Consider the following 24,414-nt stretch of genomic DNA (forward strand, 5'->3'; position numbering starts at 1 on the left):
TGTCAATCACATCAGAGGTATGAAGGAAATTGTTACATTTACACCCAAGAAAAAGAAGATGGGTGGAGAAAGCCATCTGCGGAGATAATGGTCTATAAAACAAAATGGAAAATTAATATCTAGAAAATGGAACATGCTACATTGTTGAAAGTGATGGTTTTTACAGGTTCTGGAGCTCTTTCTGTAAACCTCCATTGCTGGAGTTGATTCTGATTCATAGCGACCTGTAAGACAGAGTCGACTGCTCCATAAGGTTTCTGAGACGACATCTTTATGGAAACAGAGGACCTCATTTTTCTTCTATGGAGTCACTGATGGGTTTGAACTGCAGAACTTCCAGTTTTCAGTCCAATGCCTAGTCTATTGAGCCACCGAGTCTCTTGATTTTCCCCCTCAAATTAAATGCTTTTAACTGGGCATATTAATAATACAGACTAAATATTACATGGACCTAGGGAGTTGGCTGCAGCTTCTCTGTGGGAGAAAGATGTAGCTATCTGCTTGCAGAGACATTTCAGCCTTGGAAGAAGTCGGGCCAGCATGCTCCTTAGAGGCACGGATGGAAAGACTTCCTTTTACATTCTTGGGACATGTTGTCAGGAGAGACCAGTCCTTCATGCTCAGTAAAGCAGAGGGTCTCTGAAAAAGAGGAAGGCGCTCAATGAGATGGACTGACACCGCGGCTGCAACACTGGGCGCAGGCCTAGGAACAATTGTGAGGCTGGCGCAGGACCCGGCAGTGTTGCCTTCTGTTGTGCACGGGTCGCCTGGGGTCAGAAATGACTCAATGGCACCTAGCAACAACAACAACAACAACAACAAACCTGTGGAGTCAGTTCTGTTCTAGATGAAGGGACTTCAAGAAGCCATGATCTTTTCATCCCGTTTTCGGCAGAACTTTTTGACACCCCTGCACAGGGTCCCCAGAGGTGGGTCTGTTTTGTTTTGCTTTTCTGAACTTTGCAGCTACATCTTTGCTAGTTAGGGCTCTTATAAGAAAACATATCAGAAGTGGGCCGCTCTAGAGATCACAAGTTTACTGCCTTACATCTTGGTGGTCAGAGGTTGGAATCTGGGCCATGAGTTCTCAGGAAGGCTTCTTCTTTGTCAGTCACCCCAGTGTTTCTTGGGATTCCTTGGCTCAGGGATCGTCACAGGGAGTTGACATCTTCCCCCTGTGAGTGCCTGTATCTGTTCAACTCTTTTTTATAAGCTCCTGCTCAGAGGAGATGTTAGATTCAGGACCCACCTTTCTCTGGTATAAACTAAATAGCATAGAAAAAGAAGCCGTTCTTTCCACACAGAGTTGGATTTAAAGGTACAAGAGTTAGGACTTCAACATAGCTTTTGAGGGGAACACAATTCAAACCATACCACGTTGTCTACATGATGCATCTACTTATCTCGGTCTGCTATTGTCTTATATTTTGAGTTAAAAGCAAACCTACTGCCATGTAATTGATTCTGATGCATTGGGAACCTCTGTAGGTTTTCTGAGGCTCTAAATCTTTATGGAAGTAGGTAGCATCATCTTGTTCCTTTCAAGGGACTGGTGGATTTGAAACTGATAACCTTGCAATTGGCCACCAATTCTTACTGGCAATGCCATATTTGTAAAAACAAAACAAAATCTGGAGACAATTGAAATATGACTCAAGAATTCATGCCTTAAAAATGCTGTCAGTTGGGTTTTTTTCTCTGCTCTAACCTGTGATGAAATCATGACTTCAGGGTAGGAAAAATCATTGGAGAAACTAACTACTAGTAACTTGGCATTTAGGATTCAAGTAGACTCATTGATATTACTTATTTAGTAATGAGTGGAAAAAAATGTGCCTGTTTCAATCATAGTATTGCAATTGTAGAAATGTAGAAACATGAACTTTGTCTTCTAAACATACTTAATGTAAATCCCATTGATTTCAATAGTAAATCAGGCATGCATATTTCACAATAGATTTGCTTTGAGTAGTTTACTTAGTTAGACTAAGAAACCTTGGGAGTCATGTCTTCACTTAGAATTTTCATGAAGTGCAGATACAGTCTATTTCAGCATGGCGAATGCCAAATTGAAGAGTTTAGAATGAAGTTCAAGGCAAGTGAAAGGAAGAGAGAAGGCTTCAAGCAGCTTCTTCCAGGGTGGAGGAGGAACTGTGCCGTTTGTCAAGGGCTCATGGTTCAAACCGACTTAAGCTTTTTGTGTCACGATAAGTTATTTTCCTACAATGACTTCATCAAGCTCCCCTCTGAGGTCTCAGACCTCTGGATGATCTTCCTCTTCCCGCCTCTCCCTCCTGTCGTACGCTTCAGTGACACTGAACTTTGAATTCCTCCAAGGCTCAAGCCTCAATCTTTGCGAGCACGCTTTGGAGGCATTCCTTGCACTTTGCCTAATTTCCAGTCTAAATTTTATCTCCTGGGAGAGATTGGCCTATTCTCTGGTCTCCACTAAATCGCCTTGCTATGATCTCACGCAAAAGTCCCTTGCTTCCCTTTAAAAAACATAGTACACTTTCTCAGAACAGAGCCAGCTCCTCTGGCTTTGCATGTGTTCTCTGTGTGTGCTACAGCCGCCCCCCAAACCTTTGCCTTTTTCCCTTCTAATACGAGGACGTCCTCATTATTTCCAGACTTTCATATATGATATTTATTTGTAGAAATGTGATTAGAAAAAGAGCTTCTCCATAAATTACTGGGGAATTATTTGCTTTGCCATTTTCATACTGTTCATAACTCGGGTGAGCAGGACATGTTCTGAATTAATTGGTAAAACAGCCATCTCTGAATGGGTTAAAGAATTGCCAAGAATGATCAAGCCTGCTCTCTTTCTGGCTCTTGATATGGTGTTGACAGGCAAGTGATGAGCTTCTTCAATAAATCCACTCTCATATTCAGTTTTTCCAGATGTGAGAAGTAATTAAGTCTTTGCATTTATTGAAGCCTTACACGCTTTTCAAGAGGTAACTGGCAGCTGTGGTGAATTTACTCTGCTTGAGTGTGTGTGTGTATTTTGTGTGTGAATATACAATATATACAAGCACACATGTGACATTTGCGAATCGTTAGATGAAATCAGAACTGGGGAAAAAGAACCATAATTTTCATAAACACCAAACATTTTTACAGCCATACTTCACAGTTGAGAGATTAGGGCTCACTTTGATAATACGTTCTTTCTATTTTTACTGAATGCTAAATGAAGGAATTAACAGCTAAATCATTCATATCTGTGAAAGGATATTTTCAATGAGAAAATCTTAACCCATGCAAACAAAATGGACACATTTAAAAGATGTTATTTAATTTGTTAGTTAATGGGGCCACTAGTAAAATATTACGTAAGTTTAAAGAACCCCACATAAATGAGCATAAAGGAATGCTGAAATGAATTTGCAAATAGGAGCAAAAGAGGTTTATCTGCTGGGGAGGTAATCAATTGCATTCCCAGGATATGGCTAATTTGCATTTCTAGGGCTAAAAGTCATTTGCACTATTGTCAGTTTTCAACAATTTATAGAGTTATAAAGTAGCTCAAAGGCAGTAAAAGGCAGATATAGCTTAGAAGAAAACATGAGACATCACACTCAGATTTGCTTATTTATTAGCTTACTTACTTATGTATTTACTTATTTGTGGTGGCCAGTTTTAAAGTCTTTTGCAGTTTACCTACGAGAAAACTCTAGAAAAGGGATGCCTTTTACGATAGTCAAGCTGTTGGATCCTGCCTGCCTGGTTAGCTCGTATCAAAAGCCTTGGTCTAACCACTCAGGCCTTGAAATTCTTTTAGTGGTGAAGATACTGCAGTGATTGTGCTATTAGCTTTAGGGTTTAAAAAAAAAATCATTTTATTAGGGGCTCATACAACTCTTATCACAGTCCATACATACATCAATTGTGTAAAGCACATTTGTGCATTCATTGCCCTCATCATTCTCAAAACATTTGCTCTCCACCTAAGCCCCTGGCATCAGCTCCTCATTTTTTTCCCCTCCTTCCCCGCTCCCCTCTCCCTTGTGAACCCTTGATAATTTATAAATTATTATTTTGTCATATCTTGCACTGTCCAACAAGCTTTAGGGTTTAAAAAGAAGTATGTCAAGTAAGTTGCAAATTAAGCAACCATCTTTTAGTACTCTGATTGCTTATATTCATGTAGATACTTAATAAGAATGCTGTTTTCTTTTTCGCTCTTAATTTTAAAATATTAATTACAGGGCGGAAACAAACAAACATACAAACAACTGAGTCGGAGAAAGAGAGGGCCTTCTACTCCCATAAAGAATTATCGTCTCAGAAACCCACAGGGCTAGGTACCCCTTCCTCTAACCAGGTTGCTATGAGTTGGCATTGACTTGATGGCAGTGATTGGGTTTTTCTTTTTAGCCACTGCCTTTGAGTTGATTGGCTCAGTAGAGACCCTTTAGGACACAGTGTTTTTGTAAATCTTTATCGGAGCCAACTGCCACATCTTTCTCCCAGAGTGGCTGGTGGGTTCTAGCCACTGACTGCTTTCTCGGCTGAGAGCTTCCCTGGGCCAGCAGGGCTCCCAACGCTTACCCTGATACCATGCGGGCGCCCCAGAAAGTTCATAGAAAAATAGAATGGAAAGGCAATGGGATTTTCCCACAACCTTTTGAAAGTCCCTTCTTCCATAATCTTAATTTTGGTATCACACACTTAACCTGAACATTGTTTTATCAGAAAATATTTGCGGTTTCCTTCGTCCCCTACAATCAGTCTAGATATGTAGCAGTTACTTGTGATTAGGGTCTATATTTGGGAAAAATGGGAATATGAATTCTGAGAAAAACACTCCTGATAGCTTTATTGGTAATGATGACAGGTTACTTTGTAATCTCTTGATCCCCAACTAATGAATGGCAATGAAATAGCCATTAAAAGGGATAAAACAGGTTAAATGAATGGAAGTTGTGAAAATAGATTGGGCTAATGAGGAGAGTTCTTCTCTTGTGAACCAAAGACAAATAGCTCCACAACGCTTACATTTCTTAAGAAACTCTTCCCCTCCTCAGTGTGTTCGTAAAGTTTTCTTTTTTTTTTTTTTTTACGTGAAGATGCAAATGATGAGGAAATACATGACCCAAAGGTTAGTAAAAAAGAGAAAAAAACCAGCAGTGCGAGGAAGACAAGCAATTGTTTAACTGGGCCATAGTCATGAACTAGAAGGGCAGCCACGACTGAGGATGTGCCGAGACAGCGAGGGCATGCAGACTAGCCAGGTGACGTCGCGGCTCACTCAGCTACCCCGTTTGGGTTGAATATTTGATAATAAGAAGTATTGAATTCACTCGTTTGTTTGCTTGTTTGTTTTGCAGGGGGGAAAAAAATCTATTCTATGCCCTTGAAAGTTTTCCTCCATTTAGCATTGAATTTTGTTGTAGTTCTTCCTTCTTTTCTTAAAAAAAACTGATTGTTGTTGAAAATATGCACAGCGAGGCGTCAAACCCAACCGTTTCTCCAGGCACGGCTCAGTGACACGGATGGCAGCCACTCTCGCCTTCCTTTTCTCAGTTGCTCTCCCCTGTGAGCAGCAGCTCACCTATCAGGTCGACTGAGATGCCCTCCTCAGTTTGATCCCATGGAGAGCTCCCACAAGAGCCTACTGCTCAAGGTGAATCTTGAGCTTTAGTGTGTCAGGGATTTTCCTTTCCAATTCAGTCATCACCATGGTGGAGGAAAGCACACTATGAAGAAAAGAAAGAAGAAAAAGTGAACTTAGATGTGTAGTACTTGTCAAAGTGAAGAGAGCCTTACAGCCTGTGGCCGTCAGAGCACTGAAGAGACTCAGCACTGTGGCGCTATGCTGATGGTACAGACAGGTGTCTTTCACCAGGTGTGGTGTCTCTTGAACCCCGAATTGCCCATGTGATTCAGCACTTGCGATGGATTTGCTTACAATAAATATCTAATGACAAACCTTAGATATATAAATATATACTTTAGTTACACCTTAATAATTATTTTTTGGCCTCCAAGGTAGAAGACACTCTTCTCACCTTTAAAAATATATAGATGCCACATCATCTCACCTGTTCCATGAGAAGATAGTTTCAGATCGAATGCTAGACTCGTACCTGTATGCCATTATTGGACAGTTGAAAATGCTCAGAGGAGCTTTTACTGTGTGAAAAATGCTTTCCTTTGATTAACCGGCAGTCATTTGGTTTTTCTGTTCAGTTATGCAGCATTGGAGGAGAGAGGGATTTAATCATTTCAGCAGAGGGTGTGCCAGAGCTCCCCTGGGAAATTGGAGGTCTACCCATAGGTCATGTGATACCTATCTTGGACTCCTGTTATGTGGTGCATAGAGTACTAAAGTACAAAGTAGACAACAGGAATGCAATTCTCAATAAGCAAAAGGGTTAGGAACTATATCGATACTCCCTTTTGGATTGTCCCACGGCAAAATATGTATTGTATATCTCGTGTATAAGTTGAGGTTTTCTGGCTAGACCAGAGGATGTACACTGGTACAGATAGGAACTGGAAATACAGGGAATCCAAGGCGGATGATCCCTACAGGACCAGTGGTGTGAGTGGCGATACTGGGAGTGTAGAGGGAGAATGGGTTGGAAAGAGGGAACCGATTACAAGGATCTATATGTGACCTCCTCCCTGGGGGACGGACAACAGAAAAGTGGGTGAAGGGAGACGTCGGACAGGCAAGATATGACAAAATAATAATTTATAAATTATCAAGGGCTCATGAGGGAGGGGGAACGGGGAGGGAGCGGGAAATGAGGACCTGATGCCAGGGGCTTAAGTGGAGAGCAAATGTTTTGAGAATGATGAGGGCAGTGAATGTACAAATGTGCTTTACACAATTGATGTATGTATGGATTGTGATAAAAGTTGTATGAGCCCCTAATAAAACGGTTTTTAAAAAAAGCTGAGGTTTTTAGCACATGTTTTATGCAGTTTTTGTGGTAAAATTAGGTGCCTCGGCTGATACTCGGGTCAGCTTATACTCGAGCATATACGGTAAATTGCAATAACACCAGGAAAGTGGATTCTAGGCAATTTTGAAACATGATAGCTAACTGTGACGAATTCTTTCTTCTTCAGATCAGCTTTTGGATCTTTTGACAAGAAAACTGTGATAAGATACAGGGCTTGGAATTTTCCAGAGAATACATAATTGTCTCTTATACTTAAACGTGACAGCAAAGAATGTTGCCTTTAGCCCAAAGTAGCTTTCCAAACAGTCCTTAAAGGTGTCCACCCAGCAAGCCTTTGATGACATGCTTTTGATTTCCTACCTGATCTTAGAGAAATGATGTTTACTCCATTGCATCCACAGCACCAATCACAGTCCGGGGAAGAAGAACCTTCATTTATTAAACATTGTATTCGTTTCCTAGAGCTGCCGGAACAAAGCACTGCTAGCACAACACTGCATAACAAATGGGGGTCTTTACTTGCAGAAGTATCTTGTCTCTTGTTTTGATGGTGGAGAGTCTGAATTGAGAACTGGCAGGGCAACATTCCATTCAGTGGCCCTAGGTCCAGGGGAAGATCTTTTCTTGACCGTCTTCTGGAAGCCCCATGTGTTCCTCGATTGATACCTGTAGCCTAATCCATAGTCGCCAGGCACTCTTCCCTCCATGCGCTCCTGTGTCTTCTCTTTTACAAAGATCCCACTTGGGATCTAATGGATTAAGACTAATCTAATGGATCAGGACCCATCCACTGCAGAATGACCTTACCTTAACTTTGATGACATCTGCAAAGACCTTATTGCCAAACAAAGTCACAGTCAAAGGTGGAGCCCCGGTGGAACTGTGGTTAAAACATGTAGCTAGTAACCCCCAAAGGATCAGCAGTTCAAACCCAGCCAACTGCTGTGTGGGAGGAAGATGTGGAATTCTGCTTCTGAAAAGATTCACAGCCTTAGAAACCGTGTGGGGAAGCGCTACCCTGCCCTACACTATCAGCCTCGTGGACCAGTTTGTTTGTTTGTGTTTTGAGGTGGGCAGGAGGGGGAGGCTAGGACCTCACTCTGTCTTTTGGAGTGACACAATTCAATCCGAGATAGGGCCTTAGTTAGGTGGTTCTGGCCCTTGCCCTCCAGGGAATAATGCAAACGAGATGAGTACTTACTTTCTTTTAGCTCTGATTTCTTCCTTTGTGAAAAAGAGAGAGCTTTAGGTGGGATTTTTTTAAGGGCCCCTTTGCCTTTACACTCCTGATTCTAAAGTCTCTTGATTGTGAATGGTGTTAATGCCGCATGCCGGTGTTGGGTTTTGTCTTCACCAATTTCCTGCATTAAATCTCAACTGTGTTTTCTCCCAGCACGCAGGGTGGCGGTAAGAACTTGTCACATGATGGGAAATCAGAAAATAGCTGCCTTGGGAGGCTGATTAAAGGTAGGTCACTCTGGGGCAGAGATGTCTCAATGAGCAACACACGCACCGTCACTTCAAACTGTAGCCAGGAGGTGTGTTTTAGGCAGTGTTGGCAAGATGGCCTCCCAGTACTCCAGGAGATTTACAAAGAAAGCTTACAAAATTTGCTCTTATAAAACTACAGCTTTTAAAATGGACCCTTTTCCGGGAAAAGATCATGGCACGGATCTTCTAGAACATTAGAAGAGTCATCCGAATGGGGACTTGGGGTGAAGAAACGGAGTCCACCCCTTCTCCTCCTTTTGGGGCAAATGCAAAATGCTAAGATACTCCTGGCAGAACCCACTGCCCTTGGAAGGCTCCACACATTTGCCATTTTAAAGTGAAGGTGCCCAGATTTGGCTCCCTGAGGACAATTTCCTTTTCATTGCAGCATTTTGCTGGTGAGCAGGATGGGTGGTATCAGTTCATTGAACGTGCACCTGCATCCATGGCAAGACTAATCACTCTCCTAGGATGCCTTGTCTTTGTGTTTTCAGAATAAAGAGTATTCGTTCCCTCAATAAGATTGGTTTTCTGAGGTCTCATTAAAATAAATAAATCATTTGAGAAATGCTGGTTTCTGGGCTGCGTTTCTTCTCAGAGCTTCTAGTGTTTCTGCAGTAAACGACATGGAAGGGAAGTCCCCTATCCAACCTCCTCTGGCTTCTCTGTTGCCATGAGGCAAGAGTTAGACGTGCCTCCACGCTGCATCCTTCGGGAGCTAGTTGGACACCAACTCTTCCTTCTGTGGCACCCTACATCTAGGCTGAGTTCGCCAATGTGTTGCAAAGGCAACCCAGACCTTGATGATCACCTTCACAATTAGGTGGGTGGATTAGGAAAGTCATGGGTTTACTGCAAGTCCAGGTCAGCGAACAGTAAGGTTACAGTCATGGGTCTCTTCGGCCAGTAGCCAAGAGTCTCTGGTTCTCAGCCTCTCAGCCACAGGGTAGCCTAGTCTCTCTAGGGCCCGCAGGCTGCCAGCCACAAGGTCCCTTGGCCTTTGCCTCCATGAGCCTGGAAGGCAGCCCTGCCTGCTGCCCCACTGTTCCATCATCTGGAGGAGAAGGCCCCCGTAGTCTCAGTGCTGCTCCTCTGAGCCTCTGCCACTGTCTCTAATGCACGTGGTCTGTCTCAGGGGTCTTCCTGCACCAACTCAGACAGAGTTCCCGACCGTGTGCCCCCGGTCCTCATGGCTTCTTCCTCTGCCCCTCCTTCACAGATGGCTCATCCTCATAGCCAGGGGGTGCTAGTGACGACTGACCCATTCCCTCTATTAGTAATAAGTTATCCATTAGACAGAGTCTTGGAAATATGAAAATTGATATTAGAGGGTAACTAAAGAAATCCATTTTTAATTATATGATCAGTGGGATGTATCATGCGATCAGTATTGCCATGGTTTATAGTTTCAAACCTGTTCGAGGTTGGTGCACATTGAGGAATATACAAATAACCGGTGTGGTTGTAAACGCTGACAGTGAGGAGAATGAAAGAAAGTGATTGCTACTTTTTGGAGAAAATGATTTTTTCCTAGCATTCTCAAATGCTAGGAAAATGTTCCTAGCAGCTTCTCATTTTTCAATGCTGTTTACAGTGAACAATGCAGTATCCATCCATGGAAGATGAACAGTTATAATGAACTCAGGGGAGATTCTTTGAAGTGGGTCAGAGGGCTCTTCATAAGATAAATTGCTCACCTCCAGTCAGCTCCTGTGAAGTGGTGTTTTCTGAGTGTGAGAAGTGTGTGCCTCTTAAAAAGTTAATTTAGGCAAATGAGAAGAGTGTGAGCAACCTTGATTCACTATCTCACCCCAGAGATAGGTCCGACATTCCACCAAAAGTTTTATTTAGATGAAGTTGTGGACTCTTTGAGATAATAGGCTTTCAACTGGGATATCTTGAGTCTGATAGCAGAGCAGCTGACCCATCCTTAAGTCCCTTTCCAACTATTTTAGGAATGAGTTGAACTGATGAAGTTTAAGTCGTCTCTCTGTTGGATTTCTTGGCCACTTTCAAGATCAGTTCTTAAAATGGAATTTTGCCTGTTGGATATCTTTCCCTCTTCTGAGGGTAGTCCTGGCAGGCACCTGCCATCCCGGTTCCTTTCAGTCACACAGGGCGGCGATAAGGAGAGTGAAGTGTGAGCTAAATAGGGCTGAGGCTTCGGCAAGGTCATTTATACCCAGAGCACCAGAGAATCGGCAGTCTCCAAGGCCCTGGAGGGCACAGCCAGGCACCACAAGCGTGACTTTCAATATTTGCCCGTTTTTTACAGGGGAGCAATGCGGGTCCCCGTGTTTGAGGATTTGAAAAATGAAACGGAAGAAGACAAAGCAGGAGAAGAAGACAATGGAGGTGATAAGGTGAGTGAAGCGGTAGCTCTGAAGAATGGAATTTGTTCCACAATGTTGATGATGAGAAAACTGTGTTCCTTTTCCTTTTTTTTCCCCCTTGGAACAGATGTTCTGTAAGCCTGTGATTGAAGATCTAAGCATGGAATTGGCTAGAAAATGCACCGAACTCATCAGTGACGTAAGTGGGTTAAGTCCTTTTCGTCTTGTTTTGCACTGTGTGTACGTGTGGCAACATGAGATCATGGAGCTGGGAAGGAAGTCTTGACGTCATCTCTGGCAGCTCAGTTAGTGTCTCCATCATAGAACCGAGTCCAGGAATCGTCAATCCCCCAAGGTCACCCCCACAGCACATTTCTGCTGGAACAATCTCCTCATTCCCACTCCCGAATCCTGGCCGTTACGGATTTCACTGTCACTCTGCCTTGCTAGTGGTCATACAGCATTGAATTCCAAAGTATATTTCATGTGAGAACCCCCAAGAATCTTTCAAATGTGTAGAGTGGTATCATTTGTTTGGGGAGGATCCTATCCAAATGGTTGGTTTTTAGTTTTGCTGGGAGGACCTTTTGAAGATTCTGATGAATGCAGTAGTGCCCTTCACCAGGAAAATGCACATACTTATAAGCATATAACAGTCACTGACGACTAAACAAGTCATAGATTCCTGAACTGCCTATGTAGAGCTGTATTCTCACAATGGTGATGGCAGTGGTCAAAAGGAGCATCTTGGTGGTGATCCCCCACCACCCCCTCGATAATTGGTGTTGGTTTGAATATATTTCAAAGGAATCAGAGATTTACAGAATGTGTGTGTGTGTGTGTGTGTGTGTGTGTGTGTGTGTCAGAGTGAGTATGACTACTGGAGTTCTAGAAGCACAAGGAAAAGTGGTGGTCACTGGAGCTGTGACTTTAGATGGTCCTCTGGCACAGAGGACAGAAGGTTCCTGGAATGCGAGTAGGTGCCTGCAGCTTCCTGATATTGGTCATTCTGTTGTTGTTAATAAGCAGAGTGATCGGGATAGTTTATAAAGGTTTGATTTCAAAGGAAGTGTGGCAGCATGCCTGTCAGTCCCCTGGAGCCCCTCTGTCTGAGTTGCACTGCACAGGAAGTGACCTTGAGCAGGTTAGGTCTCCTCTCGGGGGTCAGTTCCTCCAGTGTGACGCAGTGCTCACTGCCATTGACTTAATCCCAACTCAAACAGACCCTGTAGGACAAAACAAGAACGGTTCCTCTAGGTTTCTGAGGCTGTAAATCTTTACAGGAGCAAATAGCCTCATCTTCCTCCTGTGGAGCTGCCGATGGGTTTGAACTGCTGACCTTGAGGTTAACAATCCAAGGCTTACCCTACAGCGCCACCAGAGCTCTGGTGTCGTTTATAGTGAGATGAAGTCACGATGGCACATCTGAAATGTATTGTGAACTGTGTGGCACCTGTTTTCTCAATAGATACTCGTTTCTTTCTTGAACTTTTATTTATTTCCTCATTTAAGTTGAAAAGACACAGCAGAACATCACACCATAACATATCAGCAGTTTCTAAATGTACACCGTTCAGTGACGTTGGAGATACTGTTTAACTTGTGCAACCACGCGCCCCTTCTTTTTCTGAGTTTCTCCCTCGGTAATACAGACTCACTCCTGTTGTCAGTTTCATCTCCGATAGGCTATTCTTAAACGAGTGCAAGGGTTAAAGGGCGGTTGGGTTTTAAGATGACTTCAGCCAATGTTGTTGTTGCTGCTTACAATGTAAAGATGATCTCAGGGTCATAGTCTCAGGGATTTACCCGGCCCCCATGGCTTCAGAGAGGCTGGCGTTCATAAGAATTTGGAATTCTGTCTTAGGTTCTCAGATCCGTTCAGGATTCTTCCATGGAATCTTGGGTCAAAATGTTCAGGGATGGTAGCCAGTCATGTCCCGTTTTATGCTGGCAAACCGAAAGTGGCCGTTGTTCTTGGGGGCGATTAGTCACGTATTCCACTCCCTTCTCTTTTTCCTAAATGTCCTGCTTTGTGGCTCCAGGTGACTAGAGATCAATTGCCGTGTGTTAGATGGCCCCTTTCAAACTTTAAAGACCCCGAGGAACACACAATGGACTAAGGTAGAAGAGAAACTGGAAGCATGTGATTAAGCCAATTAACGGGGCTGTCTCAGGAAACCATGACTCTAACCATCCAAGCCAAGGAACCAAACAAACCCCGTGAGGTGTCTGGTTATCCATAAGCCGCCTCTGCAGTCACTCCTGTTCTTTTGCCATTGTTGTCAATAGATCCATCACATGTTTGCCAAGTCAGCTTAATGGCAGCAATTACAGAATTGTGTACTGCTTCCCTTAATAATGTGTGATCTTCTTCCCCATCACCATTAATTCTCCCTTTTCTTGACTGCCCTCCCACCTCAGTGACCCTGATAAATGTTGGCCTTTGGCTCTTTGCCTTTTTGTTGTTGTTGCTCTTTTTGTATAAGTGAGGCCATTCAACATTTGTCTTTCTGTGATTGACACTTCATTTAGCATAATGTCTTCAAGCTCCACTGATACCATAGCACGGATCACAATTTCCTTTCTCCTACTGGCTGCAAATATTAGTTCTTATTAACGACTACATCGGTAAATTACTTTTGCATTCATCCAATCAAGTTTTATATATCACCGCGTGTCACCTTTTGGTGGGTCAGAAACAATCAAAGGATGGTGGGACTCATATTCTTAATAGGAGATGTCATTAAAGTATTTCCTATGCCGTTACTCAGTAGTCACCTGCAAATGTATGTGTAAGTTCTTGGTATAAAAAAAATGTCCATTTTTGAGGTACTGTGGGATAGTGTGGAAATGCCCTTGGGGGTTTTTGAGACTGTAACCCTTAATGGTATAGAGAGCCTCATCTTTCTCCTGAGGAGCAACTGGTGGTTTCGAACTGCTGACCTGGTGGTTTCGAACTGCTGACCTGGTGGTTAGCAGCTTCATTCATAACCCCTACACCACCAGTGTGCCTTAAGTTCTTTGTATATAATAATAATGACTGAAAACAACAATATTAGCAGCAGTCAAGAGTTACTGAGCATTGTGTAGGGTAAGTTCACTGCCCTGTGTAGGATAAATCCTGTTATTTTTTTCCTATTTTAGAAATGAAGCAATGGAGGAGAGCAGAGAGGTGAGCACTGGGTGGCTCAGGTCACAGATTTAAACAGTGGGGTGGGGCTTGACCTCCAGAAGTCCGGCCAAAGAGAGTGCCCGTACCCTTACACATTCTAACTGTTTCGTCTCTTTCTGTAGATTTTCATGCACCACTTAACTTAGTTTAACTATTGTGTTGTATGCTAATAATTGTAATACTCATGTTACTATTCAAAGCTCTAAGTACACTCTCTAGAGGGTAGGGCTCTAACTCCATAGGCTTTCTTTGAAGTATCAATGTGGTGGAGGTCATTATGTCATCTAAACCCACAGGGGCAGCGCCCCCAGCCCTCTAGGGTCGCTGTGAGTTGGAATTGACTTCACAGCAGTGAGTTTGGCTGGTTTTTGGTTGTTGTTTTTTTTTGCAAACCATTGGAACTAAAGTGAGACTGTGGCTACCAGGTGATTTTGTTGGAGTTATTTTAGGTAAGAACATTTATCAATGACTCTAAAATCAACCCAGTGGTAAGAAATGATAGCCTTTATCATTTTCCAAACGCAAATGCTATGTCATTTCACCCCCACGTGGGTGAAATCAAACACAGGGCAGTAATTTCTATTTATTGTAGGTTTATGTTACATGGCAGTATGTTTGTATTACTTACATTTTAGCTTATGATGTAAATTTATGGCTGTGCATACATTTACTTTTTGTTTCCAAGTAGAATTCTAAATTTGCCAATAGTGGTTTTAGAAGTTTTTTTTAGTTTATTGGATTAGACGTCTATATCAAACTATATATTTTTTATAGTCTGAAAATTTCCTTTTTGTTTCTAAATAAACTGCATAGTGGAGTTTGAAATTAGCATGTAAGCACAATCATTTTTTTAAAAACTAATTTTAATTGATCCTTCCTGGAAAGACTTTGCATATTAGATTAAGTAACACGTTAAGTAGTTTAGAAATTTGACTAAATAGCCTTATTGAGTAATAACTTCTTAATGGTTTCTCAGTTTTAACAACAGTTTTATACGGAGCACGTGAACTTCCGTGTCAAGTTCTAATTTCTGTTATGTTGTGTGCATGGTTAGATGGTTACATAAAATGCAGATTTGAAGTTCCGTCAGTCGCAGGGCTAAGACAGGTAAAAGTGGGTGAGTTGCCAGTGCTAGGTTACATCTGAGTTGCAGTAGACGCTGTACTAGACCTCTGATGTTGACTCATATACCAGTGCTTCATGTTTAGCCTAGTACTCATTTCTTTACCTTGGTCACAATGTTTCTAAGACGGAAGGCTCCCTCCATGTGCTGGTGAAGTGCTCAGCTGCTCACCCAAAGTTTGGCGGTTCTAATCTACTCTGTGGCTCCTCGCAAAGATTATCGCCAAGACAACCTGGTGGGCAATTCTGCTGTCACCTGGCCTCACGGTGGACACAGACAACAGCTCCATTCTGGAAAGCGAGGGGCTAAACTTCAAGGATCTTAGTATGATTTTATAATCCATTATATACCAAAATGTTACCCAGAGATTTACCTGAGCCTTCCTTGTTTCTCTGAAGGCAATTTTGGGTCGTGTTTGCCGCCGTGGAAGGGTCCTGTATGTTGGACTTTAAGAAGCAGCTTCACCTTCTAGTCAAGCCACACATGGGTAGGGAGCGAGGTCTGTCTGATTCAGGTGCCTGGGCCACCGGCATGGCCTTCTTCTGCTTTGTCTGCCCGGCACCTCATGTGCAGCGTGGATGTCGTTGCACAGCGAGCCTTTACCACATCTCCTAGGAACTTAGCTCAGCGGCAGGTGAAACCCAGAGAGGTTGAGGAGCTTGCCCAAGGCCAGCTGGCTGGTCAGAGGTGGGGGCACGTTTCAAGCTGAGGCTGGGCTGAATCTCTAGCTTGGCTTGTAGCCGCTCCCCCCTGGGGCCTTCATTTTTCAAAATGAAAAGGGTGATTTATTGAGCTTCTCTTCATGGAGAAGCCTTTCGACACCCTCCTCCGTTGTTCTGATTTTCCCTCTTTGGACCTCCTGCAGCTTTCGTGTGCTTCTGTGGGGGCCATAGCCCACGCTGCACGGAGCAGTCCAGATGTGGATGTCCTATAATGAAGCCTGGTGGGGTGATAGTTCTTTTAACTTCCAGGCCCCTTTTGTGATGAATTTCTTGGAGGCAGGGGATGGGGGTAGGGGCAGCAGCAAACAGATCAGTGTCCGTGGGCTGGCTTCCTTGGCCGACTCTCTTCGTTTCTGATTTGTAGCTGATGGCTGAGGGCGCCGTCTTTGAATAGCCGTGTGGGTTATTTTAACCTTGCGAGTGATGAATCTCATCTATAGTCCTCTGGCCTGCGCAGCCTGGGGAGAGTGTCTGCAGTTTTTCTCCTACACTTTGGCATCTTGCGCTCCATGAGAGCTTGGGGCCAGCGGCAGACCTGCAGGCCCTGCAGCATCAAACCCTGGCCAGATTGATCAGAAAGTGAAGGTTAGCCTAGATAGTGATCAGTCCTCAGAGGGCTGCCGTGCTTAGAATTCTCCGCAGAGACAAATGTCAATTTTTCAGATTAAGTGACTGACTTGGGGGTCAGGATCAGATACTTTTCTTTTGTGTCATTTTGCTTTGTTTTGGGGTGTGTGTGTCTCACCTAATTTATTCTTTACATTGACCTACACCCCCACCCCCACCCCCATCTTTGCACAACTCCTTTCACACTGTTGAAAGACTTTGTTTCTCTGGGGCGGCCTCATTTAATTAACTTTTCCCCCCCATCAACCAAGTGCAGCTCTTTATGTCCCTAAATGTCCTCTCACTGACAGTACTGCTTGTCAAACCTCAATTCAGTGAATCCAATGAGATCAAGCCTACTGACTTTATTGAGCAACCGGAACCGTGGCTCTAGTAGCCTTCTACCAGATGGTCACAGTCTCTGTAGCTGCACATAGGGAGCAGTACGTCTTTTATGTGTTTCCTGCAAATTAGTCACCACGGCCTTTTATGCAGAGCAAGTTTGACTGCGTGTGCGTGCAGCTTCTGACTCAATATTTTGGTTCGAACCTTTCGGGGGTGTTTATATGCCTGACAGCAAAAAAAGAGAACATTTTCTAGGCAAATGAACATTGCTTGTGGTAGGTGAAGCAGTCCAGTGCTGAAAACATTTCTTTCTGTGGGTGCCCCTCCAGAAAAAGCCCTGACTGGTGTTAGAGACCCTAGGACCCCCCAAGGAGACCTGGGAGCATGCGGTAACCTCCCTAGCATTCTGCAGAAGAGAGATTGGCCCCTGTGGGGAGTGCAGCCAGGACACCCTATGTGGCTGCGCTGTCCTATTCACGGGAGTGTCCTCCGGAGACCCTCTGAGTTGGGTTGAATGGCCGGCACACAACGTCCACAATAACAACCCTGTTAATCCACAGTGATGGACCCAACATCCTGTCAGCCAGGGCTTGCCACGTTCAACCGGTATGCTTTTGTTTGTGGCAAGACGGTCTAGGTGCTTGCGGCCAAGAAGATTTGTAAAGGAAATAGTCCCAAACTCTTCCTTCTATTGGGCAAGGTCAGCCACGAGCCGACTGTGCCCTGTTCAAGCACCGAGTCCAGGAGCAGGCGGCACAACTGAACGAAGTGTACTTGGAGCATGGCACCATTGGAGATCTGGTCAAAGGAGAAAGCAACCCTTTGGGTGTGTGTGTGTGTGTGTGCATTTAATAACCCTAAAGTCGTGAACGTGGTCTTCTTGAAATTTCAATCTGAAAGCCAGTGGGTGTGAATGCAGATGCTGGAAGTGATGGGGAATCCCCGATGCAGTGGTGTCGCATGTTGCTCTTCAGTTCCTTTGTTCACGTAAGAAGCTTGGAGGTGGTGGGCTCAGTCCTGGATGTTAGCCGTCTCACCAGCTCCTTTCTCCCTGCTCCACCTTCGCTGATGACTTAAGATCGAACACCTCTGTGGTTGGGGCAGGAAGGGGTGGTGGGGGCAGGGGGCAGAAGAGCAAAGGAGAAGGGCACTGGGCTAGCAAAGCCTCTCTCTTCACGGCAACACTGCGAGAAGACTTCCACCAATGTCTTATGGCCAGAATTGGGCACCAGACATCCCAGACCAATTACCAAGGAGAATGAGATGAACCCTGATTGGTCTAGAGCAGTGGTTCTCAACCTTCCTTATGCCACGACCCTTTCATACAGTTCCCCATGTGGTGGTGACTCCCAACCCTAAAAATTATTTTTGTTGCTACTTCATCACTGTCATTTTGCTACTGTGATGAATCAGGCAACCCCTGTGAAAGGGTCGTTCCAACCCCAAAGGGGTCATGACCCACAGGTTGAGAACTGTTGTTCTAGACCAATGTATCTCTGATGCTGCAGTCTACACCTGGCCACCCTGAGATCAAATGCTCTCAGGCACCCCTCATGTTCCATTAGCAGGAAAGAAGGTGTTGGATCAATAATGCAGCTAATAGACAGTGCTTACCTGAGGCTGTACGGTGTAGACGGATCAATAATGTAGCCAATAGACAGTGCTTACCTGAAACTATATGGTGTAGACGGGTCGATAATGTAGCCAATAGACGGTGCTTATCTGAGGCTGTACTGTGTAGATGGATCAATAATGCAGCCAATAACGCAGAGGTACCCTGGAAGAAAGGCCTGGCCATCTAGTGCTGGAAAACCAGCCATGGAAAACTCTAAGGGGGTACCATCCTACTCTGAAACGTGTGGGGGCCCCTGGAGCTGGAATTGACATGATAGGTACCGCGGTGTTGGCTGTTGCTAGGTGATTGTGTTTTATTTGTGAGTTTGTGTCACTCAGACTTTCGTTCCCTCTGATTTTGGTGTGGGAAGCCTTCTGATTTTAGGCTCCCAGTAGTTGTATAAAACGTAATCTCATTTTCTGGTTGCCTTCCATATGGTATAACTTTCTTTCTGCTCCACCTTCAATCCTGACTTGGGATCATACCATCACCCTCCCTCCTCCACCCTCGCCCCACACACACACGTGTGTACGTTCTCATTTGTGTTTGAAATGAGACCCAAGAAAGAAACGGAGGCCTCATTTATGCCTGAAGTATTTGCCTGTGTAGCAAAGGAAGTAAATACTTCAGCCTTATCCAGGGCTCCGTTGGGAACACCCTGCTTATGTCAGGGCTTATCGGAGGCCTGTAGCCCTAAGTACATACCACAGCAGGGAAGAATGTGAGTGTGATGGGGAAGAGATGGTGGCAAAAGATAAAAATAATGAGCCAAACTTAAGCCTAATGATAGGTTATTTTCCCTCACACTTAATTATATAACGGACATATTTTTTTCCCCTCTCCCTATGATCAAAATAGCCTGCTATTTATCATACTGCCATTAACGGTTTAATTACTAGTGACTGAGGAGGGTGATTTGCAGAAACCTGAAATTATGGTTAATCTCTGAGAAGGGGAAAAAAAGTAACTTACTGCTCAGATAAGATAAATATGTTCTAATGTTGATTTCATGAATAAAGCCAATGTTAATTGTGGTAGACATTTAATATCTGAGCGCCACAGCAGTGAAACAATGGTATTTTGACATAATTTTACTTAGAATGTTCATATCTGGCTGAACCTCAGGTCAAAATGACACTCTTCAAGTGGCATTTGCTTATGGTGAAAACGTCTAATGCTAGTGTGTCACATCAATATTAGTCAGCTTTTTTTTTTTTTAAACCCAGGTAGTGCGTACAGCTAAGCTTCACTCTTGGGTTATAATTAGGGAAAGTGTATAATTTATCATCCGAACGGGGACACTTTTATTTCAATGGACGTATTTACAGTCTTGGTTGGGTAAACATGACGTTGTTACAGGGTGGTATAACTTTCAGCAAATTACCTTCATCCTCCCAACTAGTCCTACATTTCATCTGCGTCCTCCCAACTTCTCAGTCCTAAGTTTTGCTTCCCCAGTTTTGAGCAATTAGCATCCAAGTGAGATTGTGTTTGGGACCCTTGACCATAGCTGCTGACTTCTTTGGGGCTCACTTGTCCCTGGGGGACCTGCCCACAATAACCCTTCTTGCCTCTCCCCATTCCCAAGGGGGCAGGGGTGACTTATACTGATGAATCAGAGAGGAGAAATGAGCAGGCTGGACGCAGTGTTCCAGCTTTCACTTGTTGATCTGTATGCCCACAGAGAGAGATAGCCTTCCACTCACCTTTCCAAGGCTCACTTTCTGGGCGGGGGCAAACACGGAGCCTGGGAGGCGCCTTCACATCCACGAGGAGCCTGGTAACTGAGTGAGATAGGTCACCAGCCACAGGAGGAAGACGAGGCCGTCTGCCCCTGTAAAGATTTGTCATCACTGAAGCCCAAAAGGAGCAGTCCCACTCTGTCCTACAGGGTGGCTGGGTGTTGGCATGGAGTTCGTGGCCCTGGGTCGTACTGTATTAAGTTTTTCGTGGCTATCAATTGAGTGTGTCTGATCTGGGGGAATTAATGTTAGCAGCAGCCTGGAGCTACGCACGGGAAAGTTTCTGGTTCAAACCTACCCTCGTGGGCTCCCTGGGAGCAAGAGTTGGCGATGGGTTCTCTTCATGATGATGACCCAGAAGACCCTGTGAGCTGTCCTACTCTGTCAGGTAGGACTAACAACAGAGATGCGTGAGAGAGGGCATTACTGCTTCGGTGGAAGACTGCTTGCCCTCACTGTGGGAAACCCGGCCCCATGTGCCACCCCTCCCACCCCCCGACTCCCGTCTGTCAGTGAAGGCTTGCTGTGGCCGTCATTTGGAAGAGGGCTCCTTCCGCAGGGCTTTCAGGCCAAGAGGGACTCGAGAGCAAGGCCTGGCATTTCACTTCCAAACCTCAGCCAATGACAACCCTGTGACTCACCGTGGCTAAGCTTGGGACCGTCATGGGGATGGCCCTGTGAGGGGGGTGACTTCAGGACAGCTGACAAAGCAGCAGCTAGTCATAGCAAGTCCACCAGGGCTACCATTTAAGCCTCCCTCTGGTCTGGTGTGGGAAGGTAATCATGCTAATATCCACCTTCATTTGTCACTTGACTTCTTAATCGGCTGCTTCTCTCCTGGCGGGCGTCTTGCTTTATGTCTTGAGAGCATATCCATGTGATGATAGGCTTGACAGTTTAAGGCAGGGGCTTAAAAATAGCAATAAACTAAGATAGAGGTTTGAATCACGGAGAGTGTGGTTACCAATGTATCTGGGCAAGCTGGACCAACCAGGCACGATGGTCACCATGCTCCCACTATACCTACTGCTGACCCCCAAAGCTAACTGCTCCCCTAGTTATCCAAAGAAGAGTGGTCCTTTGATCTGCTGCATCCACTTTGCAATTCTGTCCTGGGTGTCACTTTACTTGAGTTGACTTCTTCTGAGGACAGCTCTCTATTTGAGATATGTTCCAGAAAATCGATGCCATCGACTTCAATGCTCTGTTCAATGTAAGCCCCTTAAGATGATTTTTCTTCTTTCTCTCCTTATGTAAACCATTCTCCCTTTAAGATCCATTATAAAGAAGAATATAAAAAATCAAAGGACAAGTGCACATTTGTGACGGATACTCCGATGCTAAACCATGTGAAAAGTATTGGCGCATTCATTTCTGAGGTAACGTACCAGAAACTTAACAAAATGACTGGAGTTTTCTGTCTTTTTCGTATAGGTAACTAAATGCGCATGCACTGAAGTTGGGGAACAGTGTTCTTGATGGAACCAAGAAATGTTGGATTGAATTTCTGTAACTTTTCACTTGAAGAGCATATTAGGAGCTTTCATTGAGCTAGAAAGGTATTAGCATTCATAATGCAAGTATTGGCACTTCCAATAAATGTCTAGACAATATTTTCATTATTTTATAAAATAATAATCATATTTAAGTAAGTCAGTACTTTTCATTTGCTAACTATGTAGTTGATGCAGTCATTAAGGACATAGTTCATTTTATTCTTAAATGCTGGGGAAATTGGGTGATGTTTCATAGTGCCTTTTACTGGCAACAAACACATCACAAAGCAAGGCACAAAGTGTTAGCATGGAATATTTTAGCTGTGTCCACATCTGAGATCCATTTTGGATATATCTACTTATATATATTTATCTTATTTTACTTAGATGTACCTGTTTTAGATACATCTATATCTAAAATTTTGATAATGTTATGAACTCGTTATTGATATTATATCCTATTCATTTTTATTTTCCATTGTGATCCATAAAAATAAGCTGAATTTATTTAAAAGGTGTTCTTTTCATCCTGCATATATTAACCATTTCTTTCTGGCTAGACCCCCCCTGAAGAAAAGTGATGCTTTCAATGCGCTTCTTCTCATTTCTCTATCGAGAACCCTCCTGCTTTCTGGTGCTTGATGAGCCTGTTTGTTAGTAGTCAAACCATCTAGAAATGATTGCTTTCATGTGATTCCAACTAAGTTTTAAGCCTTTCTTTAGTCTTCCCAAACATGTAGGAAAATATATATTGATCACAAATTCCTTTATATAACCTATATAATATGTAATAAAACACCGTACAAGTCTACAGGAAAACATGACAACTTTTAAGGGGGGGCCTCAACAACCCACCCCCCTCCTCCACTAATCTCTCTGTTTCCGGCTGAAATTTCTCAAAAAGCGCGTCTTCAAGTAAGACTCCAATCATTTGGCATAGGAAATGAATCCTGAGAGTCAGGCAAGGTTCAAGGTTAGATCAGAATTGGTCCGCGGAAGGGAAGTGCTGGCAGAGCCTGGCGCGCCGTTTTCTCTTTCCTTCCCCCATCCCCACTTACTTATTTAGGATGATCTTCTACTCTGGCTGGATCAGAATTATTTGGGGAGCTTTTTAAGAAACACCGGTGGGTGACCAAGCCTTGTATCCCCGAAGTACCGATTTCAGTCATCTGGGTGGAGCCTCAGCCTACCAGTATTATTTTGAGTTCCCCGTGGATTCGTGTGCAGCCTTGGCTAACAGCAAGGCGTGCTGTGTGCCCAGTGCTGTAAGAAACATTGAAAAGACCTGAATAACAATCAGTAAGTGCTTACCACACTGGCTTTAGCAGTTTTAAGCCCAAGACTCTTCTATTCCTGATGCCAATGAACTAAGGTAGAAATAGATACGGTTTGTTCCATATATGGTTGATCTAGTTTATTAAATAAGTCTCTGTTTAGACTCCAACTCTTTATTTTAACAGAAGTACTTTTGAAAAGGAAGGCTGTTATATAATTATACAGAAAGCACTGGAAACAGAGTTAGGGTTAGCCATTCCATTATTTTCTTTCTCAACAGACTCATTCGATAGGAACTATTAGATATCAGCACTTTGAAAATAAATAAAACGTAAATGTGTCTCTGGTAAGTAATTTTCCATCCGTGGAGAGCATTTTTGAAGAGGATAAAGCGCAGCCGCAGATAGAGCTCCAATGATTATGCAGTGAGAAATGCACGAGGCTGTACTTTTTTTTTCCTAGCTGAAAAATTATGTTATCTCTCTCTGAGAGGCTCCTTGGATCGCAGTTTATGTTGCATCTTGAAGCTCAAAAATCTTTGAAGATGCCTCACTGTGGTCTGTGACGAGATCATTTAGAAGAGATTAGCTTGGAAAGAGAATGAATGAAATAGTTGTAAATGACTGACCTCTAGTGTTCCCTAAGTTATGGTGTGAGAAGCTCAACTTGATCTCCTGCAGATGATCTCTGCTAATCTAAGGGGAAAAGTGTGGGAGATTGGTGGCAGCAATTAACTAATAGAATTCAGAGAACATTGTGGACACACAGAGTGTGTGCTCACTGAATCGGCGCCAATGCTTGGAGTCACAGTAAGGGTTTATCAACAGTGTGAAAAGATAGAGTATTGCTTATTACGTCCCAGCTCTCTGTATCTCAGGCCCAGAGGAAGTTTGTGTTTTCAATTATTCCTCGATGCTTTTTCCTGAAAGAGCGAACTATAGAGTGCTTGTGTGTGTGTGTGTGCACGTTCACACACACACAAAGTGAGCAATCTGTTGTGTTCCTTGGAACCTAATATCCCAAAGAAGAAGTGGCGAAAAGCTGTGTCTCTCTCTGAGCAGTGAGTGAGATCTCTGGAGAATGGGCAGACTCAGTAAAAGGCTCCTCCGTTATTACCCCTGGCGTGTGGGCCGTGGTGGGCCCTCACCCCCCGTCGGAAGACCTGCCTTCTGTCCCTGGTCAGGGCTCCTCAGTGGAGGATTGTTCATTACTATGATGCTCAATAGACTTCAACCGAGCTTCTGGCTAAGACAGACTAGAAAGAAAGGCATGGCGATTTTACTTTAAAAAACCAGCTGGTGAAAACACCGTAGATCATGCTGGTCCAGTCTGCAATTGGTGGTCAGGATGACAGCACTTCTTTCTACCAGCATCGTCAAAAACCCTTCGTACTCAGGCTCTGGACAGTCAGTGCAAATGCTGTGATTTTCTCCAGCATGGCAGAGGTTGCACGGTGCTCAGATCTTTTGTTTGTTGACCAAACAGAGGCAGTTCTCTTCAAGTGCAAAATGACTTTCTTCCAGATGTCTGCATGGGTTTCAATGGAAAGCAGTCATTACTTTATCACTTGGGTC

General features: G+C 43.9%; 1 protein-coding gene across 8 annotated transcripts in view; it reads left to right on the forward strand.

Moving 5' to 3' along the window:
• NEBL (nebulette) overlaps positions 1-24,414 on the forward strand; it is a 463,302-nt gene that overhangs the window by 312,523 nt on the left and 126,365 nt on the right. For 5 of the 8 annotated variants that reach the window (XM_045300217.1, XM_045300216.1, XM_045300215.1 and 2 more), the window contains exons 1-3: positions 10,588-10,774; positions 10,872-10,943; positions 21,344-21,448. The exons of 2 other annotated variants lie outside the window; for them this stretch is intronic. In XM_045300217.1, the coding sequence (XP_045156152.1) occupies positions 10,694-10,774; positions 10,872-10,943; positions 21,344-21,448 (258 nt within the window). In that variant the 5' untranslated portion in view covers positions 10,588-10,693. Of the gene's footprint in view, positions 1-8,313; positions 8,388-10,587; positions 10,775-10,871; positions 10,944-21,343; positions 21,449-24,414 lie in introns of those variants that run through there. One more of the 8 variants, XM_045300212.1, reaches the window with a different exon arrangement.

Source organism: Echinops telfairi, unplaced genomic scaffold (assembly GCF_000313985.2).
Source record: "Echinops telfairi isolate 266 unplaced genomic scaffold, ASM31398v2 ScPeMD7_7461;HRSCAF=8499, whole genome shotgun sequence".
Taxonomy (NCBI): Eukaryota; Metazoa; Chordata; class Mammalia; order Afrosoricida; family Tenrecidae; genus Echinops; species Echinops telfairi.